This window comes from Ovis canadensis, chromosome 17 (assembly GCF_042477335.2).
Source record: "Ovis canadensis isolate MfBH-ARS-UI-01 breed Bighorn chromosome 17, ARS-UI_OviCan_v2, whole genome shotgun sequence".
NCBI lineage: Eukaryota > Metazoa > Chordata > Mammalia > Artiodactyla > Bovidae > Ovis > Ovis canadensis.
Window position 1 is genome coordinate 51,329,007 of NC_091261.1, and position 22,411 is coordinate 51,351,417.

Here is a 22,411-nt window from a genome sequence, read left to right on the forward strand (position 1 = left end):
TAAGAGGGTTCCCTTTCTCTACACCCTCTCCATCATTTATTGTTTGCAGACTTTTTGATAGCAGTCAGAGTATAAGGATTTTTGCAGGAAAAGGATAGAAATAAAATGGCCAAGCCATGCTAAGAAAATATTTTATTAAAGAAGATTTGGGGCTGTTTTAACATTAAGTCCAAGAAGATTTAACATACATGTTTTTACTTAATTATTTTGTTATAAAGCTTGAATGTATAGCACTTTATTTTTAAATGAATGCTTCCAGTCAGAGTGAGAGCATGAAGGATATCATTTTTTGTACATGTATAGTTAAAATGTAATTTACTTTTAACAAATAAAAGTAAAACCTTTTATTTTGACAAAATTTTATTTTTAATAAAGGCAAGGTGTCTCTTTAGCCTCTCAAACTTGAAGTTTGGAAGCAAATTTGTCACTTCCTTCCCTAACAGTGTGCTTTCTCTACTTACCTATTTCTATTTATGACATTCCTATTTTTAAAATCAGCCAGATTTGAAATTTTTGAGTCATCTTTGCATCCTCCTTTCCTTGGTGACTTGTATTTGAATAGCACTAAACTTTGACAGTTCTTCTGAATGACTCCACTTTTTTCTTTTCATTCCTACTAATGCTGGGAACAACCCAGACCCGAATCAGACTCACCCCTATGGGTCAAGATGCTATGAGACTCTGAAGTGATTTCCTGGTATCTGGCCTTCCCCAGCACAATTTATTGTGCAAATCACTGCTGATTTCCTCTCTCCTACTTCCCTTAATCGTATTACTTCTTGTGAAAAAAAAAAAATCTCCTAAGACTTCTATTTGATTGGAAAGTGAATTTTTAAATGCCCCAATGCACTGAAAAAATGTGTTATATAAAAATTAAAGATAGAAAAGTAGAATATTATAATGAACTTTCAGGTAGCTATTATCCATATACATCAATCAGTCACCTCATGGCTGGTCTTGTTTCATCTCTATCTACTTCCTGTGCCCACATTTATTTGAGACAAGTCCCAAACATCATATTTCATCTGTGAATATTTCAGTATGTATTGTTGGAAGATAAAACACACAAGCACATTACCATTATCACACGCATAAAAACTTATCAACAATTTCAGTCAGATATCTTGTCAGTGGTCAAATTTTTAATTGTCTACTAAATATTTCTCTACGTATTTATCTATGCATCTGCCTATGTATTAAAGTATATATGTATCTATCTATCCATATGTCTCACAGTTGTTTTCAATCAGGATTAAAATGAAGCCTACCCTTTGTGAACAGTTGGTATGTCTTTTAATGAATAAACTCCACTTCATCCCTTCTTTTCTTCCCTTCATTCTCCTTATTGAAGAAACTAGGTTGCCTGTTTTTAGAGATCTGGACTCTGGAAATTGCTAGTTGAACTTCTTGGTGACTTTATTTTGTCCTCCTGTCATCTCTTTCCGTGTAAGTAGGTGTCAGGCTTAGAGACTTGATCAGACTTAGATGTAACTGATTTTATCTAGACTTCTTCATAGATAGTGGTGTATTGTACTAGGGGCCTGCTGGTGGGTGCCTAGCCGGTTCTCCTTTTCAAGATAGTGTCACTGTGTATGCTCAATATTGATCCATGCATTCACTAGCCATTGAAAATGAGGGTGTTCTAATCTTGTCATTACTTCTTTATTGATTAGTTGGAATACTTCTTTAGGGAGTAATTTCCCTTCATCTCTTATCTGGTTCTAAGTGGTACAGGTCATGTAGCATCTGTTTATCTAGAGGTACGGTTTACATAGAAGAAAACTATCGTTACTTTTAAGAAACATCATGACATGAGCTTCTCCTTTTTTTTTCTCATCTGTTATGATTCTCTTATATAGTATTTGTGTACCATAGGCTGACAACATTACCGTTAACAAGTACAGTGAGGAGGTATGTGTTGTTAACTGCTGTGTTAACTCTGTGTGTGAGTGTGTGAATTTTGTAGTTTGGTGTATTCCAAACTGTCAGTAATTGAACATGCCCCCAACTCTTCTTTACTCTCTGCTCACCACCAGAGCACTGCTCCTGCTCCTACCTGATGTACAGGCTGCTCATCCCTCCAAGTCCAGCTCAGATTCTGTCTCTGCAGAGTCTCTGGGACTAACCTAATCTGAGTAAGCTCCCGTTCCCCCCTGAATGTCAAATACAATTTTAAAAAAATCCTACAAGTTTTTAATTCACTAAATTCACAGAAAAATGGCATAGATAGTGTTCATGTAAAACAGACTTGGGTGTAAATCCCAGCTTCTTCCAAGTCACCTCTGTAACCCTGGGCGAGTTTATAATCTCTCAGAGCTTTACTTTCTTCATTATATGAAGAAGAAAATGATTTTCCTTCCATTGGAGATTTGCTGTGAGAATACCATGAAATAATTCACTAGGTACTTACCATGGTACCTGGCTGTCAAGGGCTGAATGTTTGTTCACCCCAAATTCATATGTGACTCCTGCCCTCCCAAGGTGATGGTATTAGGAGGTGGGGCCTTTGATGAGATCCTAATGACAGAGCCCCTAGAATGGCATCAGTCCTCTTAGGGAAGAAGCCCAACAAAATCTCCCCAACTCAGCCCCTTCTGTCACTCCAGACACAGTGAGGAGTCAGGAGTGTAGCCCCAAAGGGAGCTGTCACCAGAACGCAACCGCACTGGCACCATGACTTCAGACTTTCAGCCTCCAGAGCTATGAGAAATATATGCTTCTCATTTATAAACTAACCAGACTAATGGACTAAGACACTGATACAGAGTAAGTGCTCAAGAGATCAACATAGTTATCATCTATCACCACCCCGTTTATAGGAACTGAATTTATATGGAAGGTGTGATTTCATGAATCTCCAAATACTGCAAACCTTTAGTGGTGGGAGTCACGTAGGTCTATCTTTGAATTTTCTGCAGTGTAGAGTTGCTCCTGGTAGGCTTTGGTGCTGCAGGAAACCATGAGAGCATGGGAGACCATTTCCATGGACCTGCCCTCCGGTCAGGTTGGGGTGAGGGGCATTTTTGCATACATAGGGGAGCTGCAGACAGTACCTCTTTTGGTGCTTGTTAATTACAGGGCTCTCCACTGACAGAATTCAGGAAACTATCTGGGATTTTATTCTCATATTCTATTCCTTGAGATCTCCTTGTCAAGAGAAAAAAATACCAAAGAACAACAATGGTCCTAACAAGTAATGTGTTTTCAGCTTCTAGAATTATCCTGTCAACTTCTTGTGCATACTGGCTTTAAGAATTTTCTTTAAAGATAGAAATATGTAAAAGTTAGTGAAAGTCCCTTTGACCATCACCTCATGTCCCCTTCCTGCAATTTGTCCCCAGAGGTGATCACTGTCATGACATTAGTATACAATTTTTCAGCCAATTTAAAAATCCAGTACATGGATATCTGTGTGTTTAAAAAATTTTACATATTGAAAATGCAGTTGAGTTATATGCATTTTTCTGTATTTTGTCACTGCTGGTTTTTTTTTTTTTTTTTTTTTTACCAATTGCTTATACTTTTAACAATTCAAGAGGGGCAAGGTCTAACCAGGCTGTGGTTTTAGGATGAGGGAGGTGGGAGGTGGATATTAGGGAGAATCTATTCCTGAGAATATAGGTCTACAAGGCAGCAGCCAAGAAGTTTTTCCAGGATTGGAACTGGAGTCTTAGCGTGACAAACCCCACATTATTGCTTTTGAACTCTTTAACATTATGCAAAAAGCTTTGCTTGGTTTCATCAGTGTTCTGTTTAAATAATTTGCTTGATAACCATTTGTTCTATTTTTCCTGTAAGCATATCTTCTGGCTTTTAATTTTGCTTTATAAACAAAACTAGGAATTCTAAGTGTACAGGATACTGCTTACAGGGTTCAATTAAATTCAGCAAAATTGGACTGAGGGATTTCTGTGTTCCAGCTAGACATCCTCAGGCATCCTTTCAGGTTTTGGGTCTTGGCTCTCAAATCTGACTCAGTGTCATTCCCAGGCTTAGGAACTATTGTTCTCTCCTTTCCTAGTGTGGTTCCTCACCAGAAGGCCCCTTGGTAGACTCACATACCCAATTCCATCTATAGAGTCAGTAACATCTGCAGAAATGGACCCATTAGAACATCCTTCTCATTAAGAAGTAGAGCCTTCCCAAAATCTCGGGGAGATTAGAAAACCAACAGTAGAACTATATTGGCCTATATTTCAAAAGGCAAGCAATTTTACTTTTTATGGCCCTCACATGGAATGTACTTCTGTTGCTAAAAATTCTCTACAAGAACATGGCAGGATGGAGAAAGTCAGTACAAAGGTCTTGACGTGTGTCAATCTGGCTTTGTGGTCTGGGCATCATTTCTCTGGTGGAGACCTTTTAGAGACCACATTCTCTCACTCTAGAGAATTTAAGCTATTTATTTGATTTTTCATGGAGACAATGTTGAAGAGAAAGAGTTGCTCAGTCACACTACGCCTAGTGCGTGACCTGGCCTGGATAACAGGAAGGTATCTCTGTTGATCCTGCACTGTGCTATGTCCAATCGCTCAGCTGTGTCTGACTCTTTGCAAACCCATGGACTATAGCCCACCAGGCTACTCAGTCTATGGAATTTTTCAGGAAGGAATACAGGATCAGGTTGCCATTTCCTACACCAGGGGGCCTTCCTGACCTGGCGCACTTCTTATAATGGTTCTATGTGTCTCAAAGCATCTGCCTCCTCTGAAGAGGCATAGGGATGCTCAGATGTCTTCTTCCGACTTCGAAACCTTTAGAATTTTATATATCCTTCCCACCTACTGTCTAGCACTTATTCTCAGAGATTTCCAGGATGGATTATGCTAAAGCCTCATTTGCATAAAATGTGGGCTGGATGACATAGGTCTTTGCTATCGTATCTTTCTGAATCAAAGGGGAAGTGTCTGGTCAAATACATTATATTCATAAACCTCATATTACCAAATGACAACCAACTGAGCATTTCTGGGTCAATTCTAATTTAGCTATTAATCAAAAGCAGTGTATTTTCCTTTACAACAGGTCGTTTTTTCTTATTTCAATCCTTGCCATGGCATTTTTAGGCTGTGCTGAAATTGATGAGCACCTGGTCAGTATGTATCAGCCCTAAATCTTGTTGTATCCATAGAAGGGTTGGAGAGATTAGGGATTGGAAGAAGTCTGTGTGATTCCATAAATAATCTTTTGAGACTCAAAGATTGTTTAATGTATCATTTGAGCTAGCTTTTGGGATTAGTTTCCCCACTAATCCTATGCCATTGAAATGTGGGCACTTTGAAACCATCCTTGACTGCTCTGTTCCAGTAAAATATGAGGTCTAGATAAATATGCCGCAAAGTAAATAAGAATCCATGGAAAAGGCAACAACAGTATTGCCACAGGGACAATGAGAGGGCAAGCAGATACTTATCTGGCTCAATATATATTATATTTTTGTATGTAATCATTTTAAAAAGATTTATGGTTCATTTGGGCCAACTGAATAGACTCAGAGGGACTTAGGGGAGAGCTGGTCCATAAGGATTCTGTTAGCACAAGGCTCTTCCCAACCATATTCAAGTTGTTTATGGATGCAGATAACTAAGAGATAATGAGAGCTTTTAACATTTGTTACTGTTTGTGGTCACATTGAATGGGACTGTTTGGGGCAGTGGCTTTTCTGTGGCCCTTTCAAGGGGCTCCATGAGGTCACAACTATTTCTATAATAACACTGAACGGGGTTTTGCTCTTTTTTAAAATGATGTTTACAAAATTTGCAATCATGGGTGAATCTGTTGGTGCCTTAGGATAAATCAAAGCTTGCACCAGAACCTCCCAAGGGTCAAACTGCTCTCTGTGGCCAATGGACTCATGTGAAAAGACACATGGAATACATGCCTGATTCAATTAAGAAAGTCCTTGATGAAGCAATGTTTGTATGTTGATGATGTTTTTAAGTCTTTACCTTTAAGTGTACACCTTTTGAATATTCTGGGTAACAAAATGGAAAGTGTATATAAGGCTCTTCTACCGCTTCTCACAGTGCAGTTGTTGTCTTGAGGAAAACTGCTTATTCAGTTGTTTGAATCAGGGGCTGAGTTCACTGCAGAGTTTTCTTTTAAAACCATTTTAACTTGTGAGAACAATTCCATTTCTCTTTTTATTTTTAGAAAGTGTAGCAATGTCTTGTAAAAGTGTTAACATGTAATAGGTGTATCAGTGTTATTTTTCAATGAGTTAATGCATAGCTATTCAATTTTTATCAGTTTTAATTTCTATATGGTAGATAACCACATCAAGGAGGCTTTTGAGGCTCCCATACTTTTAAGAATGTCAAAGTGTTCTAAAATAAAAGAGTTTGAGCAATGTGACTCTAGGGTAATTTTTCTGGAATAAACTTACTTTTGCCTGTATGGGCTTCCTCTGTGGTTCAGTGTAAAGAATCTACCTGCAATGAAGCAGGCTCGGGTTTGATCCCTGGCTGGGGAAGATCCCCTGGAGGAGGAAATGGCAACCCACCTCAGTATTCTTGCCTGGACAATTGCATAGACAGAGGAGCTTGGTGGGCTATAGGCCATGGGGTGGCAAAGAATTGGACATGACTGAGCACACACACATGCAATTATTTGCCTGTATAGGCTCTAAAAACTTCAGTGTCATTACATCTTTGTAATTCTAATATTCTTTGATTTTGATTTTAAGACTCTGAGTTTTTTACACGATATTGGATAGAGGAAAACATGGAGGTCTGGCCTGATAAGAGGTCTTTTAGTAGTTTAGTATCTCCATCAGACAGACTTCAGTAGGAACCAGCATCCAGTCCTTCATTTTCCCCCACAGACTTTACTGAGTATGTACACGGCACAAAACCTGATGTGGTCAGTGTGGAGGATGTGCAGTGACTCACACTTAGAGGTGATGGATTGGAATCTCCCAGGAAGCAGGAATCTTGTCTTCTCTACACGGGGGGCAGTGTGGAAGAGGTTGAAGTTGGTAGAAACCCACATCATTCATAGCTGTGTCTCCTTGGGCAGGTTCCTTAGCTTCACTGAGATTTTTTCTTTATCTGTTAATATGAGAGGAAAAAAAAAATGATACCTTTGGCTCAGTTGGTAAAGAATCTGCCTGCAATGCAGGAGACCCAGGTTCAATCTCTGAGTCGAGAAGATCCCTTGGAGAAGGAAATGGCACTCCACTATGCTTACTTGGAAAATCCCATGGACAGAGGAGCCTAGCGGGGTACAGTCCATGGGCCCACAAAGAGTCAAACGTGACTGAGTGACTGAGAACACATATGTGTGTATAACTGAAATCCCATGGACAGAGGAGCCTGGTGGGCTATACTCCATGGGGTTGCAAGAGTCAGACATGACTAAGCGACTAAACCACCACCACCAACCTTTTGGGTTATTTTAATAATTAGAAACTGTATGATACAAATTGCTGTGGCAGTAGCCTTGGATTTTATATCCAAGCTACATGAAGGGCTTTATTTTATAGCTTTTTGCCAACCCAGGGAACATTAAAACAAATTCATTTTCAAACAGGAAATTCTATAAGTAAGTGAAGTCGCTCAGTTGTCTCCGACTCTTTGCAACCCCGTGGACTGTAGCCTACCAGGCTCCTCCATCCATGGGATTCTCCAGGGAAGAATACTGGAGTGGGCTGCCATTTCCTTCTCCAGGGGGTCTTCCCGACCCAGGAATCAAACCCGGGTCTCCTGCATTGGAGTCGGACGCTTTAATCTCTGAGCCATCAGGGAATGTAAACCAACTAAAATCAATTGGGTCCAAGATGACAAGTCAAATTCAAGTAAACCTTAATCTCCAATCTATAGAAAATTCTCTACATACGTGTAAAAATAATCTTTTTAAAGTTAAATTTAATAAAGCAGAATTCATTTTTAAATTTTCTCTTTTTTCCCTTTTAGCTTTATTGAGATATAATTGACAAATACAATTGAATATAAAGTGTACAATGTTGTGATTTGGAGATGTGATTTATATATACGTTATGAAGTATTTACCACAATCAAGCTAATTAAAAGATTCCTCACCTCACAGAGTTAACTTTTGTGTATGTATATGTTGAGAATGTGTAAGATCTACTCTGTTAGCACATTTCTAGTGTACAATACACTTTTGTTAAATATAATCTGATCCTCAGAACTTATCCACCTTCTCCCATCCAAAGACTAACCAGGCCTGACCCTGCTTAGTATCAGAGATCAGAGGAGGTAGGGTGTGTTCAGGATGGTATGGCTATAGACAGAAATTATCCATTTTCTAACTGAGTTTGTTTCCTTTGACCCAATCCACAGCCCCTGGCAACCACCATCCTACCCTCAAGCAATATTTATTTTTAAATAGCCAGAGAATAATCAGTCTAGCAGAATTAACTTTTTATAAGAGAACCAGTTTCCATAAATAATGAGTTTCAATATCTTTAAGATATATTACATTAAGTTGTGTTAATCATTGTAAAAGAAAGAATACTTCATGGTGCTTGTTAAAGATGGTGAGTGAGAGTTTATCCAGGACCATCAAGATAGGTGTAGGGATCACTGTGGTGGGATTTGACAGGGAGGCAGGGAGAAAGATGGGGCTCCATACAGCAGTGCCGGTAGGGACTTATAGCCAGGGAGCAGAGGAAGGGTCATGGGGTAGACAAGGGCTAAGAACAGACATCTAAGAGCAAACATCAGGGGGAAGGGGAGTTCCAGGTAAAGTGGCCTGACCAGATCCTTGCTAAAGACAAGTGACAAGACCTCACCTTGAGGATGGTGGAAGCTGAGGACCCAAGTTAGCTATTAAGTGTGATCAGGTATTTAAGTGTGATCAGGTATCTCCGAGAGTAAGGACTTTGCAGGGTTCTTGCTAAAAGTTAATTTTATAAGGAAGTGTACAGATAGGCTTAGGAGAGTTCAGGAGACTAATTAAAGTTTGGTCAAGCAAAGTAGTTGTGTCACCACAATCAGAATCATGTTTTAGTGTAGTCATTTGTTTTTACTTATTTTTGTTACTATCCTTATGATAAAATACTGCATGATCGGGGACAATAAAACTGATAGAAATTTCATAAAAATGCTGAAAGTGAATGCATGTCAAATGAACAGAGCAAAAGCTTTTTAATGATGCTGCCCTGAGATGTAAATATACATTGTTTTAAACATACTGGGCAACCCTATTTAATGTTAAATCATGAAAAATGCTGTCTTAGTTCATTGGAAAAAAAGCATTTTTAAGAAACAGTACTTATAATTAAGGTTATTTTATTGCTGTTTTAAATTTCTTTGCTTCATTTAAATCCATTTTATAGATGAGAACTTGATAAAATGTAAAAATTATTGTTTCTCTTGGTCCAAGTGCTCTTTAGAAATCTTTACAGGAAGGTGGGTACGCCTTTGATAGAGGCTGTTTTCATGCAGCCCTACTTGTGCAGATTATAGAATGTGAATTTTCTTTTCTTTAAAAATAGATTGTCACTTCCCTGGTGACTCTTTCCAGTCTTTTTGTGGCAGGATGATGTTTTATTTCTGGTATTTATTCAGAGTTACATGAATTCAAAATATTACATCTGTCGAGACTTCCCAAGAGGCCCAGTGATTAAGACTCAGTGCTTCCACTGCAGGAGCCATGGGTTCCATCCCTGGTCTGGGAACTAAGATCCCACATGCAACGTGGCATGGTCAAAACAAAAACAAACAAACAAAATTATTCTATCTGTAGAAACAGATCCAAATATGATGCAGCATTAAAAATAGCTTTACTTATATATAAAAAATACTGTTATGTCTTTACTGATTCAGCAATGGGTTGTAAGCTGGAGAGTCTGTCTTCAACTGGTACTCAATGATTGTTATTGTTACATGCAGAGCTCTGGAATATAGGTGGTGCAAAGCCTGTTTACAGAGGCCAAAGCACAGGGGAACTCATGTCCATAGTTAGATGTATGTACTGTAAATGATTTTTACTTTCCTCATTGTTTGTAAGCTGCTCTGCTGGGCATTTGCATGAATACTCATTTAACAGGCTACCCGTTGCCATGGTAACACCAAACAAAAATGAAACCTATTCTTTTCTGAAGTGAGAGTTTCCCAGCAAGACAGATGCAGGCTGGTGAGAACCTCTGCTTTTTTTTTGCTTTGTCAAGTTCCCAGGGTATCAGGCCCCGTCTGTGATCACAGGTACTGTGGGAGCCGTGGGGTTTGTCTGAAGTTGCCCTTCTCTATGACCCAGTAGAAATCCACACATCCATTAGACCACAGGGGTCCAAATATGGCTCCACTGATGACATGGCAACCATGTATTGATCGACATCAAGACAAACCCAAGTACAAGGATTTTCCAATGTGAATTATTAGCTGATGAGTAAATAGGCCCATCTGTTTGTGTTTCTCTCTTTCTTGGCTGGGGATGATAACATTAGTGATTCTCACACATTTTCTAAAAACAAATGAGATGTCAAATGAGATCACTGAAATTCAAAGGAATCTTCCAGAAAACTGCGAACTACAGTCCTATTGTTACCTCTGTCACATCTTCTTGTCAAGTGTTTATCACATGTCTCTTACAAGCAGGATGTCATGTTGACTCCCTGTGGGATGTGAGATTTCTGGCCCACTTGTGACATTGAACCCACATAGAGACGCCAACCAGGAGCGAATGATGAGCACAAGCAGCTCTGTTCTTTTCTCCCTGCCCATCTTTCCCGACTCCAGTTAATACTGGACGCTGTTTTTTAAAAGACCCACGTCTTACTCTGCCAGCAGGATTTTATTTACTTGACTCTTCCTAAAGAGTGTTTTGGAGGAGCTTTGTAAATAGCCAGATACAAAGCAGATACCAACCGTCAGGAAAACTCTCTTAACAATAAAATTTTATCAAATGCCTGCTCTTTGCCAAGCATTAGATGAGTTACTGTGCTAACACTTTACATATTTTATTGCACAATTTAAACTTTCTCTCTAAAAATGCAGTTTTCTTTGTAAAATTGCAGTTTTTAATTTTTATTTTATTTATTTATAATTTTTAACATCAAAATTTAAGTATATTTGATTTATAATTATTCAGGTATATGACCAAGTGATTCAGCTTTATATATATATATATATGCATATATGTGTATATATATATGTATATATAATATATATATTCTTTTTCGGGGCTTCCCTGGTAGCTCAGCAGTAAAAAATCTGCCTGCAATGCAGGAGACACAGGAAATGCAAGTTTGATCGCTGGGTCCGGAAAATCCCCTGGAGGAGGGCATGGCAACCCACTCCTGTATTTTACCTGGAGAATCCTGTGGACAGGGGAGCCTGAGGTCATATAGTCCATCGGTCACAGACAGTCAGACATGACTGAAGCGACTGAGCATTTACACACATGTTCTTTTTCATATTACTTTCCATTATAGGTTATTAAAAAATGTTGACTATAGTTCCCTGTGTTTGTTGTTGTTTATCTATTTTATACCTTGTAATGTGTCTATTTTAACCCCAAATTTCCAATTTATCTCTCTCCCCCCAAAAGGTGGCATTTTTAAAACAAATAATTTGAAAAGAGATGATGAGAAGCTTAAGGTATTGACTTAACAGACCAGAAGCACACACACACACACACACACACACACACGCACGCATGTGTTCACTCAAACCTTTAAATAAGTGTGGAAAGACAGGTAGAAAAATAGGGTGATACCATTACCTAAAAGAATTGAATGAAGGAAGTTTTTGGATCGTAGAGTTTCTCATCTCTGTTCGAAAGCAGCTCTTCATTTTAGTCTCTCCAGCTTCTGAGCACATCTGGCCTTGGTTCCCTTTGGTTCCTGTTCTTCTGTGTCTCCTGGTGCCCTGCTCCCTGCCTTCTCCTATTCCAGCCTTGTGGGAGGAGGAGGTGGTGTGCTTGCAGCTACACCCATCTCTCAGCTTTCCCTGTAGGCACCGGGCCCTTGGTCCGCTCTGGCTCCCAGTCCTTGGCTTCATGCCCCCTTTACCTGCGGGAAATGGACTCAGACTGTGCTGCTCCAGGTGTGGTCAGGCACCTGGTCAGTCCAGACCCACCTGCAGAGAGAGAAGGGTAAACACTACAGATGGACATTTAGAAACTTTGATATCAGTTTGGTAGAGGGGTTTGGTCTGTTGAATCTAACAAGATATTTGGTTGGTATTTTGTATCTTTTAAAATTTCATTTTTCTTTTAATAAATTATTTTGTTTTATTTTTTTGTATTATCTTTTTTGTGGCGGATTCATGTCAATGTATGGCAAAACCAATACAGTATTTTAAAGTAAAAAAAAAATAAGTTTCATTAGAAGGACAGTGAATATATTCGTAAGAACATTTATCATACTATGGTCTTTATGAAGCTCTTGTTCCTGAGTTCTTGAGATGATTAGATGAATCTAATGGAAGCACTTCTAACTATGAGTGATGATGTTCATTTACTTATTTATTTAAGTATAGTTAATTGACAACATTATGTTAATTTCAGGTGTAGAGCAAAGTGATTCAGTTATACAGTATAGATATACATTCTTTTTTAGATTTTTTTCCTATTATAGGTCATTACAGGATATTGAATATAGTTCTCTGTACTGAACAGTAGGCCCTTGTTTGGTTATGTATTATATATAGTAGTGTGTATATGTAAATCTCAAGCTCTTAGTTTATCCCTCCCCCTTTACCTTTCAGTAACCATAAGTTTTTTTTCTATGTCTGTGAGTCTGTTTCTGTTTTGTAAATAAGTTCATTTATATAATTTGTTTTTCATTCCATGTATCAGTGACATCAGATGATATTTGTCTTTCTTTGTCTTATTTCTGTTAATATGATGATATCTATTTTATTGTCTTTTAACAAAGCAACAATCCATACGGAATGTGAAGTCTGGGGAGAGAAAAGACAAAAATACCAGGTTTTTCAATTTAGGTCATTTGAGAAGTGCCCATCTAACATACCCTCAGGTTCTCTAAAATGTCTTTTGATTTCCTACCTTCATGCCTTTGCATGTTTTTTAGCTAATACTACCTATCTCTTAAATCCCAACTGTAATATCCTCTCCTATATGAATTTTGCCTGAACTTTTCATTGGAATTCATTGTGTTTCTGCAGAAACCTTGTGACCAGTGGTTATTGTAAGTAGGATCATTTAACCTTCTGTACAAACGCACCATCTTTCTATAGCACCACCTTTGAAGGCTGTCCCTGGGAGAGACACTCAGGGTAGATAAGAGATGCACTTTGAAGGGGTGGACACCTACTTTATAATCCTGAGTTTCATCACATATGAGCTGAGGGACCCTGAGTTATCAGGTAGCCTCTCTGCACAGCAATGTCCTCATTTATAAAATGGGACTCTTGGTAGCACCTAGGTCTTAAGGCTGCTATGAAGATTGAATAATCTATGTAAATATTTAAGTGTATAATTCCTGGCATATACGAAGCACTCAATCAATGAATGCTATTATGTTTTTCGTTATCAATATTAGCAAGTTTGGAATATTTTAATTGCCTTTGTTCACACAATAAAATTAGTCATTTAACTGTTTTACTTTGAAAAGAAAGAGATAAGAAACTCCTACAATTGTTGACAGACCCATGTTTTGAAGACATAGCTAGGATGGGTGGGATGCAGAGGCCTGAGAAGTTACTGGATTTCTGCAGATTTCTTCTGGGTCTTAGGGAGCTAGTCAGGGCAGCTAAGACTTCCTTGTTTGGACTCTGCACACATAGCTTGAGTCACTCACAGATACTTTTTCTTACAGACAAAACTTACACCACCAAAAGGAAAATGGGATTAGAAAAAGAAACTTCAGAAAGGCCAGATATCTAAAAATACCCCCACCAACAAAATATTTGGCTGGAACACCTGAATTTTCTGAGTATAATTTTAATTAGGTAAACACTGAAAATATACATTTTTATAAAACAGGAAAGAGTAATTTTATGGCAAATAATGATTGTCAGCAATCTTCAGAAGCCTTCAGAAGATCAATTTTGCAAAAGACTTTCCTTGTTTTAAGGAGTGAGAAGACATGAATTTGAACAAGCTGCTGCAACAGTGAACAACACATAACTGCTTAACTGACAAGATTTTCCCCCAAATTGGCTTTTTTGTAGGATTATTATCTAAAAACATAGACAGGGAGTTCGTAACTATGGTGCTTGATCATGTGATTGTTGTTCAGTTGCTCAGTCCTGTCCGACTCTTTGCGATCCTTTGGACTGCAGCACGCCAGACTTCCCTGTCTTTCGCCATCTCCTGGAGCTTGCTCAAACTCATGTCCATCGCATCAGTGATGCCATCCAACCATCTCATCCTCTGTCTTCCCCTTCTCCTCCTGCCTTCAATCTTTCCCAGCATCAGGGTCCTTTCTAATGAGTCAGTTCTTCGCATCAGGTAGCCAAAGTATTGGAGCTTCAGCTTCAGCATCAGTCCTTCCAGTGAATACTCAGGACTGATTTCCTTTACGGTAGACTGTTTTGATATCCTTGCAGTCCAAGGGACTCTCAAGAGTATTCTCCAACACCACAGTTCAAAAGCATGAGTTCATCGGTGCTCAACCGTCTTTGTGGCCCAACTCTCACATCCATACATGACTACTGGAAAAACCATAGTTTTGACAATACAGACCTTTGTCAGAAAAGCAATATCTCTGCTTTTTAATGTGCTGTCTAGGTTTGTTATAGCTTTTATTCCAAGGAGTGAGTGCCATTTAATTTCATAGCTGCATTCACTATCCACAGTGATTTTGGAGCCCAAGAAAATAAAGTCTCTCACTGTTTCCATTGTTTCCCCATCTATTTGCCATGAAGTGATGGGGCCGGGTTCCATGATCTTAGTTTTCTGAATGTTGAGTTTTCAGCCAGTGCTTTCCTCTTTCGCCTTCGTCAAGAGGCACTTTAGTTCCTCTTTGCTTTCTCCCTTACGGGTAGTATCATCTGCATATCTGAGGTTATTGATCTTTCTTCTGGCAGTTTTGATCATGTGATAGTTAAATGAAATGATTGTTTTACTGTGCTCTAGACAGGCGAATATATTAAAACCACATTATGGATACATAGATGGCTAGAATATGCTTTGTTAGCCCTTAAAAAGTAAGCGAACTCTACTCAAAGTAAGCAGAAATATATTCAAGATATAACTGAATTAAATGCCAAGCAAAATGACACTTAATTTAAAGGAGTGGATAACGATTTTGTGGTCAAATTATTTTGGCTATATTGAACGTCAATTTGAAAGAGGGCCTATAAGCACAATTCTGGGAAGACCTAGGGAGTGATATTTAAGAGCTGCTTAGGCCCTTAGGAGACAAGGCCAATAAAAAAGACATAATTTACTATAGTTGGAGGCTAAGAAAAACAAAATAAAATAATTATCTGAAGCATAACAGTGTGATTCTCTGTGTATGTATACACACACACACACACACACCCACACCCACACACACACCCACCCTCACATTTGAAAAGTCGTATTATACCCACCAAGTATATGCATTATCTGAATAAAAAGAGCGATAAACATTTTTGGAAGAGAAATTAGGCTGAAATCACACACCTATTTTCAATAACAAGGTCTGTGAGACTTGAAGGGCACAACAGCCTGACAGGGAAGTGGTGAAATTATCATAGACTGTTGAATGATTCAAATTGGATCAGGCAAAATGCTTTAAAAATACATTGTTGGAAACAATCTCACATTGGGAAGGCAGTAAAAAGATGGACCTAGAGCCCGTCACACAGAGTGAAGTAAGTCAGAAAGAGAAAAATAAATATATATTAATGCATATATGTGGAATCCAGAAAAATGGTACTGGTGAACCTATTTGCAAGGCAAGACTAGAGATGCAGATGTAGGGAATGGACTTGTGGGCACAGCAGGGGAAGGAGAGGGTGGGATGACTTGAGAGACTAGCTTTGAAACATGTTATGAGGTTGATACAAAAGTTATTGCAGTTTTGGACTGTGAATTTTAAATCATTATAACTAGGCTCAGACACATCTTTATTTATCAAATAGGAACAATTACACTCAATACATTTTTGCTAACTAGAAATAAGTTTGCTTATTTCTGTGGTGTAAAAATTCATGCTTTCAGATTTCATGGAGTCTTGGAAAGCATTTTCTGTTTCCTGCTAGTTGTGGAAGCATTTTCCTTGCAAAAGATATTTAAGACTTGGTAGTCAGTTGGTGAGAGGTCAGGTGAACATGGGAGAGGAGGCAAAACTTTGTAGCCCAATTCATTGAACTTTTGAAACATTGGTTGGGCAACATACAGTTTGGTGTTGTGAAGAAATGGGCATTTTCTGTTGACCAATGCTGGCTGCAGGCATTGCAGCTTTCAGTGCATCTCATCAAGTTGCTGAGCATACTTCTCAGATGTAATTATTTCATAATTATTTCACAAGATTCAGGAAACTGTAGTGGATCAGACCGGCAGCAGACCATCAAAGAGTGACTGTGACTTTTTTTAGTACAAGCTTGGCTTTGGGAAGTGCTTTGGAGCTTCTTGTCAGTCCAACCACTAAGCTGGTCATCCACTGGTTGTTGTATAGAATCCACTTTTTGTCTCATGTCACAATCCTATCAATAAATTGTTCATTGTTGTTGCATAGGATAAGAGGAGACACTTCAAAACAACAATTGTTTTCATTTGTGATCAACTCATCACTTCATGGGAAATAGATGGGGAAACAGTGAAAACAGTGTCAGACTTTATTTTTTTAGGCTCCAAAATCACTGCAGATGGTGACTGCAGCCATGAAATTAAAGGACGCTTACTCCTTGGAAGAAAAGTTATAACCAACCTAGTAGCATATTGAAAAGCAGAGACATTACTTTGCCAACAAAGGTCTGTCTAGTCAAGGCTATGGTTTTTCCAGTGGTCATGTATGGGTGTGAGAGTTGGACTGTGAAGAAAGCTGAGCGCCAAAGAATTGATGCTTTTGAACTGTGGTGTTGGAGAAGACTCTTGAGAGTCACCTGGACTACAAGGAGATCCAACCAGTCCATTCTGAAGATCAGCCCTGGGATTTCTTTGGAAGGAATGATGCTAAAGCTGAAACTCCAATACTTTGGCCACGTCATGCAAAGAGTTGACTCATTGGAAAAGACTCTGATGCTGGGAGGGATTGGGGGCAGGAGGAGAAGGGGACGACAGAGGATGAGATGGCTGGATGGCATCACTGACTCGATGGACGTAAGTCTGAGTGAACTCCGAGAGTTGGTGATGGACAGGGAGGCCTGGCATTGCTGCAATTCATGGGGTCGCAAAGAGTCGGACACGACTGAGCGACTGAACTGGACTGAACATGAGGCACCAGCTTATGAAACTTTTTCACCTTGCCAGTTTGCTTCAAATGCCCAGTGACCATGGAATGGTCTATGCTGAGTTCTTCAGTAACTTCTTTTGTAGTCGTAAGAGGATCAGCTTAGATGATTGCTTTCAATTGGTCCTTGTCAACTTCCGATGACCTGTCATTACACTCTCATCTTCAAGGCTCTTGTCTCCTTTGCAAAACTTCTTGACTCACCACTGCACTGTAAAGTCATTAGCAGTTCCTGGGGCAAATGCACTGTTGATGTTACAAGTTGTCTCTGCTGCTTTTTGACCCATTTTGAACTTGAAGAAAAAAGTCACTTGAATTTGCTTTGTGTCTAACATCATTTCCGTAGTCTAAAATAAATATAAAATAAACAGTAAGTAATAAGTCATTAGCAAAATAAATAAAGCAAGAAATGTGCATTAAAATGATGTATAACACAACCACATTTATTTAAGATCCCAACATCAAATGGCAAATCCAACAATGTAAAACTGCAATTACTTCTGCGCCAAACTAATACATTATGATGTGTAAAATAGATAGCTAATGGGAAGCTGCTGTATAGCACAAGGTGCTCAGCTCAGTGCTCTGTGATCCTAGAGGGGTGGGATGGCAGGTGGAAGGGAAATCCAAGAGGGAGGGGACATATGTATACCTATAGTTGATTCATAGTTGATTCATGGAGTTATCCATGAATCCATAGCTTGTTTCATGAATCAAGCTCCAATAACATACTCCAATAATAATTTTAAAAGGATGCTCTAAGTTGCTCTGTCTCACCTCTAACTCTTAATGCTTTCTTATAGTCTAAAAACGGAAAGATATAATATTTATAGAGTACTGGAGGTTAGGGACTAGATGCTAAATTGCTTGTTATCAAACGACATTATATGTGATACCCCTGGCTTTGTTGTAGTGATAACAGAAATGCTATTTGTTTTGGTCCTTTCCCACTACTAGAAATCAATAATGAAGAAAGAGCTTAGGGTTCAGAGCACCATTTAAGAACTGGTTGGCAGATGTGTCCTTACAAGTAAAGCTCTAAACACACTTATGCAACACAACACATGTTGATGTTATAGCCAAACTGAAATAAGATTAAGCTTTCCCCCATATATAGTGTCATTATAATTGGGTAAAAACATACAATGATGATGGGAATAGGGTATAGAGACTTCTTGATAATTATCATCTACTATATATAAAAAAAGGGACATTGAATGAGAATCAGCTCCCTGAAGAGTTATTTTTTACATTCTCCCTGACACCTTGATTGTAACTTGAAAAACTAGCAAGCACATACCGTCTCTTCATATCATTTGATTTCCCTTATATTCAAATCTGTCAAGATAATACATAAAAGGAATCAAATTGAGGAGGAAAGGAGTCAATTCATTTTTCATTTTTCTAGTATTTCCCAGCTTATGCTTTTTTCCCCACGTAACCTACAGTGATGTGGTTGGGGCTCTCTTGCTCACCTTTGGGAGACATTCAACCAACCCTGGAAGCTTATGTGCCCTGGAGACAGCCTGTGTGACATTTTTGGATAAACCCTTGGTTAGGCCCATGACCCCATGGATCAGCTTGCCTGAAGCTAGTTCTGCCAAGGTCCCCTGATCTGTAGACTGTTTCTCGACCAGCACCGTACACTCTGAGCTGTCCAAGAGGCTGGTGGCTCATGGAACACCTCATTCCATGTGACTACTTTTATATAAATTTCATAGAAAATTGGCTTATGCTAACTTCTCTTTAAACCACTGCTTCCCAAAGTATGCTTTTTGGTGCAAAGTCCACTTACCTGCAGAAAACAGAGAGGAGAGTCATTTGTCTGGTAGTGGGTTTGCTGTGTTAGTGAGGCAAAACTAGACTGATTCATTTCCCTCTGGAAGTAGTGCTGGTTTGGGCGGGGTGCTGGCCCTGGGTGACATTTGCCTCAGTGCCTGGCCCACTGCTGGGTGGAAGAAGATATTACATAAACATTTGTTGGATGAATAAAGGCAGGATTTTTGCAACGTAGGCTCAACTTTGGTACTACTCTTTCTGCATTTCTGTCTTAGCAACTGACTACCTAGAGTGACCAGCCCTATAAGATCTGCAAAAAAAAACAGGAGGAAGAGAAAAGATGGGAGTTTAGTAAATAAAAAAAAAAAAAGACTTAAAATGACAAAAGAATAGAAATGACAGCCTGGGGACTTCCCTAGTGGTCCAGTAGTTAAGACTCTGTGCTTCAATGCAGGAGACACAGGTTTAATACCTGGTCGGGGAATTAAGATCCCATGTGCTGGGTGGTACTGCCAAATAATTAAAAAAAAAAAAAAATCTGTGTCAAGCCATCTTTTGAATCTTGAGCATACATACAATCTTTGACTAGACAAACTATTCCAATGTGGTGTTTTGGGGGAAATGTGCATTTTGAAGACAAACACAACTGTGTCTGAATCTTAGCTTTGCTACCTACTAAAATTCTATGCAGAGTACAATATTCAATCTCTCTGAGGCTCAGTTTTCCTTCACTGAAATGGAGAAACTACCCTTTGTTTCGGAAGCTTGTTTTGTGGTCAGTCATTTCACACAGTGTGTATGTACATGTGTGTCTCAACAACAGTAATGACAGTTTTCAATTTTTAAGTATCTTCTAGATGCCTGGGTCAGGCTGGAGTGTATCCAGACATTTTTGTGTCCTTAACCCACCAAAAGTACAAGGATAATAGTATGATTCCCGATATATAGATAATTAAATTGAGACTCAGTAACGTAAAGGGAGCTATACACGTTTGCAGAACTGCAAAGAAGAGATTTGAGTTTAAATTTATCTAACTCCTTAGCCTAGGCTTTAACTTACCATGATTAATAAATACTATTTTTTCCCTTGCCAAAAAGACATGGAAGTAACCCAATTCTCCCTTTCCTAGTTAATGTCTGCCCTCTATAAGGTGGTCGCCCTACTCCCACAATAAACCTCACTAAGCCAAAGTGTTCTGCTCATTCATTTAGAATCTAACTGTGGGCTCCCCATGTGGCGTGTTCTTGGCTATCATTATCGGATATCACGTCTTTTCCATAGGTTTGTTCTCGGTAACTTCAAGTTTTATACTGTAATGCTGAAATCCAGAGAGAGTTAGGGAATGCAGTAAACTTTAGAGCCACTGAGACAACCCAGATTTTCTGGATGTCTCCAAGTACAGTGATTTGTATCTTCTGTCCCAAGTAACATCAGAGATTCTTCTGGGCACGCGTCGACATATGATGTCAGTGGGAACTCTGAATGTGAAGGGTGGAGATGCTTAGTTTGGATGATCTGCCTGTGGAGCTGTTAACGGAGCTGGGTCAGAAGGATATGAAATTTGGACTTATTCTGACAGTTAATTAAACAAACCTGGCCCCAATTAAATTCTGGCAAGTGAGCCACTTAGAAAGTACTTGTTCTTTGGACATCTAACTTTCCCAAGTTTTGTTTTTACTCAGCATCTTGGATTTTGTTTTTGTTTTCCCTTTCAGATTTATAACCGCCTGGATACAAATTGCTGTGGGTTCCGACCTCGGAAGGAAGATACCTGTGTACAGAGTGGACGGAGTTCAAAATGCGACAACCAGGATACTGTGGTTCTAGCCCACATTGTCCAGCGAAAGCAGGACCCAAGACACTTGGTTTTTATAGATAACAAGGGTTTCTTTGACAGAAGTGAAGATAACTTGAACTTCAAACTCTTAGAAGGCATCAGAGAGTAAGTTTCCTGATGTAGTAACATCTGCAGGATATTGCATTTCTATTGAATACGTAGTAAGGTTTGAGAAGACTCATATCCTATGTCTGATCAATTTAACCCTTAAAGAGAATCTGGGAATGGAGGCCCAGAGAAGGGAACCAAACCCAAGAGAAATAGGAAAAAAGGTGCAGCCAGGTTTCACTGTAACTGACCTCTGCAACCTACAGAGGTCCTGCTGCATTTCACAGGCATCATATTGCTTGGCCCTCAGTGTGCAAATCCAGGTGGGATGAGGTTGGAAGCATGCAGGCATCTCTGGAATAGGAACTAGCCTGGTGGAGGTGAGTAAGTCACAGGGGCTCCATTACCAGGGTGCAGATGGGGGAACCAACAGACATTCAAATACTGATCAGGCAGGATGTCCTAGGGCAGAATAAACTCAGTGACTTTGATGAGCACATGGGAAGTTAGAGGCAACCTGCTGAGTAGAACACAGTAGCCAAGAATAGTGGCAGTTCAATTCAGGTAAGAGGGTTTCTGAGCATTTGGAAATCCTTCTGTAGACATAGATTATAGGGACAAGTATCTTGAGCTTACACTCAAGAAGTATTTGGAAATAAAGGAGACTAAGACATTCCATAGTGGCAGGGACCTCACTGTAGAGTCTGAGATATTCACCCCCAAACATGGGGACTGAAGCTATATTTCAGACTCTCCTTCATGAGCACCCATTCATTGTCTTTCTTTCTTTTTTCTTAATTAATTAATTAATTTTTGGTTGCGCTGTGTCTCCATTGCTGCATGCAGCCTCTGTCTAGTTTTGGTGAATGAGGGTTATTTGTTGTGGAGCACAGGCTCAGTAGTTGTGGCTTGCAGGGAATAGAGTGTGGAGTCAGTAGTTGTGGTACATGGACGTGCCCATGGTACATGTGGAATCTTCCTGGATCAGTGATCAAACCTGCGTCCCCTGTATTGGCAGGTGGATTCCTATCCACTGCACCACTAGGGAAGTGCCCTTCGTTGTCTTTCAACAGTAGAAATCAGGGTCACTGAGAAACTGAGGTGTGTGCCTGAGACTTGAAAATGGAAGGGTGCTCTAGTGAAACAGTCCATCAGCCTTGTGAAGCCGAGTGACTGCTGGGGACACATGAGCACGTCTAAAATTGAGAGTAGGACGCAGGTCCTCCAACCCCAAGTCCATTTTTCTGCAGTAACTCGTGGCATTTCTGCTGTTACTGTTTCTTTTGTTAACAAAACTCTGAAGCATATTTAATAATTCTTCCTAGCACCATGAATTAGGTAATGGGGAATTTTATGTATTTCCAATGCTAGAGTTAATGAGTTTCAGGACATCCATTTTCATGAGTTTTTGCCATGACTTTCTCTGTTAGTA

General features: G+C 39.3%; 1 protein-coding gene across 3 annotated transcripts in view; it reads left to right on the forward strand.

The window, feature by feature from the left end:
- Window positions 1-22,411, forward strand: part of GASK1B (golgi associated kinase 1B) — a 70,274-nt gene that overhangs the window by 42,778 nt on the left and 5,085 nt on the right. For all 3 annotated transcript variants that reach the window (XM_069558602.1, XM_069558604.1, XM_069558601.1), the window contains one exon: window positions 20,810-21,036. In XM_069558602.1, the coding sequence (XP_069414703.1) occupies window positions 20,810-21,036 (227 nt within the window). The remainder of the gene's footprint in view (window positions 1-20,809; window positions 21,037-22,411) is intronic.